The following is a 9,599-nucleotide window of genomic DNA, read 5'->3' on the forward strand; positions in this document are numbered from 1 at the left end:
CACAGGCTTCTACTGTAAAAGTACCTTTCGGTTTGTTCCCATTTTGTCAGTGGATTGCTGAACCTATATCATGGGCAGATAACCTGAATGAGCTTGCATTTTGCAGCCAGCATCTTCTCTGGATTTAACAAAGGTCAGTGCCTGTTATATTCTGAAAACAGCATTTGGGTAAATCTGAACAGCATTCACTATAATGATGCAGCCATGTGGAATTTTATTTAAATCATAGATTCTTTTAGGTGCCGAATCACTAAGATGACAGAAAAGGCATTTTAAAACAGATAATAAGTACATTGAAAAGCACGAGGTATAGCTTATTACAGGACTATTTATGCTTTAGTGTTTTAATTTGACAATAGTGTTGTGGTATATTAACAATTAACAATTGTGTGTACCTGACATGAAAGAAAATGTTTTCAGGTCAGATTTTCCAGTCTTCCAACATGCTTAAATAGTAGGGTTGCTGAAGGAGTCACACAATATCCCAAAGCTACGTAACAGTGGGATCAAGAAGGTCATTTATCTCTGTTTATTTCCTGATCTTCTGGTTTTTCCGGTAGTCAAAAATGGTGAGCAATTTTGATTCTAACAGTAGTGTATTTTAGATTGCAATCAAACATACAAATACTAAGACAATGAAATAAGGAGCTGAGAAATGATCCTGAGAGGTGAATGTGATGACTAAAGAATAAAGAATCAAAAGATGGCGCCTCTGAAAAATACATTACATTTTTTAACCCAGATAACCGAAATTTCTTAAATGTAAATAAACTAGTTAATAGTCTACACAATTAAAACAATTACATCACGTGGGTAATGTGCTAATACTTAGCGAATGAAAAATGAGAAAGATGATACACCAGTAGTTTAGCTGCTATACCGATTTCTGCCAGTGAGTGGGGATGAACCACCACATACTGTGAAAAATACATGAGTTTGTTAAAAAGTACAAATCTTATATTAAAAATGTGGTTTCCAGCAAAGGCCTCTCCAAACTCTAGGCATTTGATGCTGATGAGGCAGTTATGTGGTTGAGTGTGGAACAAGTGATCTGCATTGGTTCTCCCCCCAGTTTAATATCCCTAGTCCACAGGAGATTCATGCCCCAATTTTCCACCTGCTGTCAACTACTGATTCACCCTTTGCCCCATCTGGTCTCCCCAACTTTCTTCAAGTTGAAGTAAAATGACTTAGAGCAGGTTTTCTTGGCACTGCAACGTTAAGATGCAGAGTGCTTTGGCAATGTGCTGTTATTCCATCTGTCTTTTGACCTTTAAAAACTGCTATGACATATGGTAATCTGAGTGTCGGTATTTTAAGAATATTGTGGAATCTTGTTGCAGCATATGTGACAAAGCGGGACTCACACCTTTAGTATTCAAATCAGGCACAATTAATCATAAATGCACTTGCATGTTCACAGTGAAAATCATACTTCTCTGTCTTAGCGAGCTCCACTTATGCACAAATCTTTGTTGGGAACTTTTTCCTTATTGCTACAAACCTATGAACCTGCCCATTTATATACAAGCCTCGTACGATTTCTTCCCTCACCCTTCTAACTTTAGTATACATCTGAGCTCTGAATTTCTGCTGTGAACGTATTCAATTCCAAGATGAATTAAACTTTGCAAAGGCTGATACAATCGGGATACTTAAGAGACTCTTAGATGGGCATATGGGCATAAGAAAAAGGGGAGGGTAATGGGCTGCGTAGGAGAGAAGAGTTAGATTAATCATGGAGTAGGTCTATACAGGCCAGGCCAACAGGGTGGTTTGAAGGGCCAATACTGTATTCTGCTGTGTTCTATGTTTTAAAGCACCTCAGAATTATTTTTCTATCCAGTGTGCATCAAAGGAATTGTGATGAAAAGCAAGGCAGAAAATATGCACACTTATATATGGAATGTATCGAAGATCATTGTAGGGACAAAGAAGGTATATTTAATTTCCAAATAATTCATAATCTTCCCTCATTTGTAACAACGATTATTAAAATGAAGTTGATCATTAGTTTGTGAGGTTATGATTTAACTCCATCTATGTGACAGGTTCCGAATAGTATTATTTAGCTGAATAGTTGACTTGGGTGTTCCACATATATTCTAGGGCCATCCAGTTCCCAACCTCTCAGTTAATAGTAAAGCTTCATGACATGAAAAAGGTTGTGAACTTCCGTTCTAGGGTATTTATTGGTAACAGGTACTTTAAATAGGTACTCCTTAGTATAATTTTGTCAAATGGTTTACAGAAAATTAACTTGTCAATCTCTTTTGGTGCAATGGAGTGTTCTTAATGTATAAAATAGGGGACCATCAAAGAATCATTTGTCCCATCCAGACAATGACCTGTAATTTAATCCCAACTATGAATATATGTTGAAATTGTATAAGACACTTTTGAGGCCTAGTTTGGAGTATTGTGTTCAGCTTTGGTCACCTACCCTCAGGAAAAATGCTACTAAGTTGAAGGAGTACAGAGGAGTACTGGAAGACTTACATTATAAGGAAAGATTGAATAGGTTAGGACTTTATTCCTTGGAATGTAGAAGATTGAGAGGAGATTTGACAGAGCTATATAAAGTTATGAGGGGGTATAGACAGGGTAAATGAAAACAGGCTTTTTCCACTGAGGTTGGATGGGACTACAACTAGAGGTCATAGGTTAAGGGTGAAAAGTGAAAAGATTAAGGGGAGCATGAGGGGAAACTTCTTCACTCAGAGGGTCATGAGCCAGAGCAAGTGGGTGCATGCAGACTCGATTTCAAAGTTTCAGAGAAGTTTGGATAGGTTTATGGATGGTAAGGGTATGGTCCAGGAACAGATCGATGGAAGTAGGGCAGTTTGAATGACTCAGCATGGACTAGATGGGCCAAAGGGCCGGTTTCTCTGCTGTATTTTTCTATGACTCAATATCTCACGTAACGAACCTGTCAATTGAAATGCATGGGATTATTATCCGTCGATCAAATTGCGCTTCTGACATTACAATTATCTCTGTTATCAGGATGCCACACTGAAAAGAAACCGTGAGGATGGGCGACTGGAATTTCCTGGGGGGGATTTTGGAGGAAGTGCACGTCCACTCCACCATTGTTGGGAAAATATGGTTGACCATCCTCTTCATATTCCGCATGCTGGTGCTCGGAGTGGCCGCTGAAGACGTGTGGAACGACGAGCAGTCTGAGTTCATCTGCAACACCGAACAGCCCGGCTGCCGGAACGTCTGCTACGACAAAGCTTTCCCCATCTCCCTCATTCGCTACTGGGTCCTGCAGGTCATCTTCGTGTCTTCGCCATCGTTGGTGTACATGGGCCATGCACTGTACAGGCTCCGGGCTCTGGAAAAAGAGAGGCAGAAGAAGAAGGTCGAGTTGAAGGGCGAACTCGAAGAGACTGACGCGATGGATGAGGACCGGCGAAGGTTGGAGCGAGAGTTAAGACAACTGGAGCGCAGGAAGTTGAACAAAGCACCACTGAGAGGGTCCCTCCTGCGCACCTACGTGTTACACATCCTCACCAGGTCTGTGGTCGAGGTAGGGTTTATGATGGGCCAAATCCTGCTCTACGGACTTGAGCTGGATCCCCTGTACAAATGCGAGCGGCTTCCCTGCCCCAACATCGTTGATTGCTTTGTCTCAAGGCCCACTGAGAAGTCAGTGTTCATGGTATTTATGCTGGGCATTGCTGCGGTTTCCCTGTCCCTAAACATCCTGGAAATCATCCATTTAGGCTGTAAGAAGATTGAGCTGGGGCTTTTTGGATACTACCCCAAACTGAAAGAAGACGTGAGGGATCTCTACATAAATAAATCACAGAAAACCTCGAGCGTCCAGCAAATCTGCGTCCCCATCTCAAGACCTTCGCAAACAATGATCCCCACTGCCCCCAGCTGTTACAACCTGTTGCTTGAGAAACCAGTGGAGTCCGCCATGTATCCAATATTTACGCCGCCGCCTGGGTTCAAAGCCCTTCAGGGTGATCAGAAACAGTTTCAGAAAGTTGAGGAGCAGGAGCCAGTGGCGAATCAGTTTAACACAAACTGTCATTCCAGCGCCAGTGAGCGGCAGAAGAAGTCCAGTGGATCAGAGGACCCAAGCCATTGTGGCGAAGAGTTGGAACACCCAACCACTGCCTCCTTTCCTGTTGGCAGCTCCCATTCAGCCAGTCAGATGGAACTATCGACGGCCGGAGTGTTGTACCCGACCCTTCCCGCAGGTATAGCTTCATTCACTGTGGGTTCAGCCAGCTCCAGTCGCAAGCCACGTCGGGTCAGCGCCACTCTGAACTGCGCCACGGTGGCAGAGCGCAGTACGGAGTCCGAACCGAGTAGCAGGGGAAGATGTGGCTTTGGCGCTACCCGGTCCAGGGCGGCCTCGAAAACAGACCTCAAACGGCCCAGCAGATCTGACACCCCCGATTCCATCTGTGAATCCAGCTCAGAGTCGAAGCATAGCGGGAACGGCGACAGCCCCCAGGCGCTCTCTCCCTCACGGAGAATGTCTTTGGCAAGTAACGCCAGCGGCAGGCGTGCTCCCACCGATCTTCAGATATGAGCGTTAGTTTAATTAATACCTTATCTCTGTTGAATACAATTTGTTTTTTTTTAGCAATATAAGGTTCTGTTGTCTCAAATCCTTAGTTTATCCTCGGATTAGGGTTGTTTGATCCCCATGAAAATCTGGTCAAGATATCTCCACTGGCCAAACCTCTGGTTGACACATATTCTATACATATTAAGACAACTTGAACTTCAAACGTTTATTTTCCCTTGAGAAAGAGGTGAAAGAGTTGAACCCCATTGTGTCAGGCACAGTCAACAGCTTACACACGAAATGCTGGAGGAGCTCAGCAGGTCAGACAGCATCTATGGAAATGAATAAGCAGTTCACGTTTTCCAACCCAGATCTGAAGAAAGGTTTAGGCCCCAAACTTCAACTGTTTATCCACCTCCATAGATGCTGCCTGACCTGCTGAGTTCCTCCAGCATTGTGTGTGTGTGTTGCTTTGCAGTCTTCCCCCAGTTTATAATTCAAACAGGCAACTTAGGGATTGAAAGTTAAAGAAAACTGTAGATGATGGAAATCGGAAATAAAAGTTAAAAACAAGCTGGGAAAACACAGCAGATGAGTCAGCAGCTGACAGAAATATTTAGGAAATAGTGGTTAGCTGATGCCCGCAAGGAAAGAGGAGCTGAGGGATCTCAGGTCTGAAGTGTTGAAAGCGCAGACTGAAATAGACATGGGCATAATCTTTGGCCTTGCTGGACACAGTCCTCAGTGCTGCAAATACATTTTAACAGACCAATAATTGAAGTGTGAAACTGGTATCAGCCACAGTGCAGGCTTGTCAAAATGGTTATCAGATATCAGTTTTGATTATTGTCTTCAGGAGGACATGTATTCCTCTGCAGTCTTTCAAGATGCTTGTTACAGACACTGTGTACAGTTTGGTCTGTGCAGTACAAGCAACTGATTGAAGATTATCCAAGGATGCTCCAAAGAGACAAAGTAATATAATGATTATTCAGATAATATCATGAAAGGGATTTTCAAAAAAAGTTCTTCTTTGCTTTCGGATGGGGAAAGTTATTTGGATCAACTGAATTCATCAGCTAGGTTCATTATTTCTTTTGTAGAAAGCTGTAGATCATTAAGGGAGTAGTTTCAGAAATGATTCACAACGATAAACCAGTCTTTGAAAATTCGCAGATTTTCTCGTTTTAAAAAATTTCAACACCATTTATTCTGTCAGAGGAGTTTTTAAACAATTCTTACACTACTTATAAGGAGCAACCAATATGATGAATGAAATTGTGGATATTAATTGAATTTTCTGCAGAGTCAACAGGCTAACTTTATAAGTGCCTGTCATTGACACCATGAACACCAATTTAACAACTGGCTCAACATATTACATGTTCGATTGAGGAAATGTAAGAACAAGTTATGAAATGTAGAAGTCTGATTCTGAATCTTTTTTTCTCAATTTTACATTTTTTGTATAATGTTGATAAAATGTTTCATAATCAGCCTAGTACATTTCATTATTTCTTATCAAATGTTCTAAACATTTCATTCTTTTTCTCTTTGAGATGATAGTTTCATTTAATAAGATTGTCTGAAAGCAGCATGCTGCAATTAAGTAAAAGCTTTCATCTCGTTTAAAGGAAGGATTTTAGCAAATCGGACAGCATATAAGACCATAAGATATAGGAGCAGAATTAGGCCGTTTGGCCCACCGAGTCTGCTCCTCCATTTCATCATGGCTGATCCAATTTTCCCTCTCCTGCCTTCTCCCCATATCCCTTCATGCCCTGACTAATGAAGAATCTACCAACCTTGGCCTTGCAAAGACATGTAGACTGCATCCAGATGCTGCAGAGGAAATATGGAGGGGAATAAACAGTCAACAGAGTCCCGATGAAAGGTCTCAGCCCAAAACATTTATTCCCCTGCATAGATGCAGTCTGACTTGTTGAACTCCTCCAGCATGGTATGTGTGTTAAGATTTCCAGCATCTACAGAATCTCGTGTTTAAAGGACAGATTTTAATCCTTTCACGGACTCACCATCACGTGCAATATTGTGATTTTAGGCGAGGGCAGGAGCTGTTACTCTTTCATGAAGTGCATTTAAGATAAAGTCATAAGCCCCTCCTTTGCTGCTGAGCGTATTATTAATCTAAATAGGTGATTACGGTTACTGACCTGCTCATCAGCAACATGCTTATGAACTGCGCCATCTACTGGAATAAAGTGAGAGTGCAAGCCTTTAGTTAGTGGACTGATAGCCAAACTTCTAACAATTTGCTAATTGGTCCTAATTGGAAATACTATTTAGCCGAACACAACAAGGAATCAAACTTGTTTATTGTAGAAATTAATTTTAGAAATATGTGTTGAATTTGCAAATAGGGTATCAAAGGTTTTCCTTAAATGGTTGATCATGCTGTTTGATGGGCCAAATTTGATATTGCAATAAAAATACAGGATTTTTGACAGATTGTGTTACAATGAAAGAAAATTTGCATATTGGAAGCACAGTGCATCTGTTTTAATTTTATTATTATCAATACATCTTACTGCCACTTTAAGCGGTACTTGTGTGTCATTGAAAAATGTCCAATTATAATGATCTGCCATCTGTTGAAATGTAGTCTGCTTCCCAGCATGACCAGAGGGCTTCAATGAAATGGGTCATGTTTTGGAATGAGAATACTGGCAAATGCCCTCCAGGTGCTTATGAGCAAATGCTCCATCTGCATGTGATTGAACATCCAAAATGGCGACTCTTTATTCCTCTCTATACATGCTGCCTGACCTGCTGAGTCCTTCCAGCAATTTTGTGTGCCTTACTTCTACTATCATCAGCTGTCATGTAAGAATGAAGCAATATTGACTGTACACAATTATGTGGACATTCTAGAATAATTTTCTCAGATTCATTTTTGTATATGAGAAACAATGATGGAATGTGCCATGAGTGGAGAATGGGAGCTGGTTTGATGTAAACAGACTTGGGGTCTACTACAGGAATGAGAAAACAAAACTTCATTATAATGGAGATGTGTATTATATTTTATATATTTCTTGGAAGTATGGGTAAGGATATTAAGGTATTTGGAACGCTCAATGAAAATCCCAGTTTTTGACTTCCCCATTTCTATCCATTGCCAAAAATTCCTTAATAAATTCTTCCTGAAGTTTGCATTTTTCTGATCTTTCTTTCCTGATTATTTTCACTCAATGGCATCTCTTTATGGTTTACTTAATATAAACATGAACAGATATGTAACTGAGATCAGAGAACTGAAGCCCTTGCCACTGACAAGCCATATACCTTGGGCTCTTTAAGTCGCTCGGACATATAGAACAGCACAGCAAAGGAACAAGCCCATCTGGGTAGCCTTTAACCTGATGGCATAAACATCGATTTCTCAAACTTCTGGTACTTCTTCTAATCTCTATGTCCCACCCTTTTTTATGCCATGGACTCCTACCATTAACCATGGTTCCCAGGCTGGGAACCCCTGATCTATCTATATAAAGCCATAACCTAGATGGATGGATTAGTCACTTTCCAGATATGATATGAAGATTTGTGGTGCTGTGGATAGCATAGGAGACTGGCAAAATACCTAGAGGTCCCCGTATGGATCCCTGCACAATACCACAAATCACAGACCTCCAGCCAGAGTAAGTCATATCAACCACTGCCCCCTAGGGGCAAGCCAGTTCTGAATCAAAGAAGACAATTCACTGTGGATCTCGCGCTACTTAATAAGGATGATCTGCTTTACCTTCAGCTATACATCTGGGAATACTTAGGCAAACCATACAGTACAGCATTCTGAAGAGCCTTCTTAAAGACAGTAACCAGTAAATCTCTAAATAAGATACTGAACCTTGTTCCAGCTTAGATGTGGTGTGTAGGAGGGAGGAAGAATAAAGGCGGAGGTGGGGTGAGGGAAAATGATTCATAATGCATCAGTAAGGAAATCTTGTGATCTTGTGTGGTTTGTTGACTTAGAGTTTTGGAATCGAAGAATGAGATAACGTGTTAAGGTTCACAATATGCTGAATTTTAAGCTCGGTGGGTTGTGCTACTCACAGTTCATTTTATCCTTTGTGAATTCATCAATCACCTTCATTGATGTGCAACTCTAAAACAAAAGTGAAAGTGAATCAAATAGTGAAAGTGATGGGAGATTTCAACTTTCTTAATATTGACTGCAATCTCTTGAGAGCGAGGGGCGTGTTCAGGAAGGTTTCCTGACGTAATACATAGATAAACTAGCTAGAGGAGAGGCTGTGCTTGATCTGGTATTGGGAAATGAACCTAGTTAGGTGTCAGATCTCTCGGTGGGAGAGCATTTTGGAGGTGTGATCACAACTCTATCTCCTTTACCATAGTGCTGGAGAGCGATTAGAGTAGACAGTTCGGGAAAACGTTTAATTGGGGTAGGGGGAATATGATGCTATTTGGCAGGAACTTGGAAGTTGATGTTCTCAGAGAAATGCACAGCAGATAGGTGGCAGATGCTCAGGGAACATTTGCATGGCGTTCAGCATAGGTATGTTCCACTGAGGCAGGGTAAGGATGGCAGGGTAAAAGAACCATGGTGTACAAAGGATGTGGAATATCGAGTTAGGAAGAAAAGAAAAGCTTACTAAAGGTTCAGAAAACTAGGTACTGATAAGAGTTCTAGAATATTACAAGGTTGCCAAGAAAGAGCTTAAGAATGAAATTAGGAGAGCTAGAAGGGGCCATGAGAAGGCCCTAGCAAGCAGGATTAAGGCAAACCCCAAGGCATTTTACAAGTATGTGAAGAGCAAGAGGATAAGCCGTGTGAGAATAGGACCAATCAGGAGCGATAGTGGAAACGTGCATGGAGCCAGAGGAGTTAGCAGAGGTACTTAATACTTTGTTTCAGTATTCATCTGGGAAAAAGACCTTGGCAATTGTGAGGATGACTTACAGTGGACTGAAACGCTTAAGCATATAGACATTTTGAAAGAGGATGTGCTGGAGCTTTTGAAAATCATTATAATTAGATAAGTCGCCAGGACCAGAGGAGATGTACCCCAGGCTACTGTGG

The 9,599-nt window shown here is 41.3% G+C and overlaps 1 protein-coding gene across 1 annotated transcript in view; it reads left to right on the forward strand.

The window, feature by feature from the left end:
- Positions 1–9,599, forward strand: part of gja9a (gap junction protein alpha 9a) — a 14,042-nt gene continuing 4,443 nt past the window's right edge. The window contains exons 1-2 of the mRNA XM_073034321.1: positions 1–133; positions 3,007–4,557. Coding sequence (XP_072890422.1) covers positions 3,035–4,555 — 1,521 coding nt within the window. The 5' untranslated portion in view covers positions 1–133; positions 3,007–3,034 and the 3' untranslated portion in view covers positions 4,556–4,557. The remainder of the gene's footprint in view (positions 134–3,006; positions 4,558–9,599) is intronic.

Source organism: Hemitrygon akajei, chromosome 32, assembly GCF_048418815.1.
Source record: "Hemitrygon akajei chromosome 32, sHemAka1.3, whole genome shotgun sequence".
Taxonomy (NCBI): Eukaryota; Metazoa; Chordata; class Chondrichthyes; order Myliobatiformes; family Dasyatidae; genus Hemitrygon; species Hemitrygon akajei.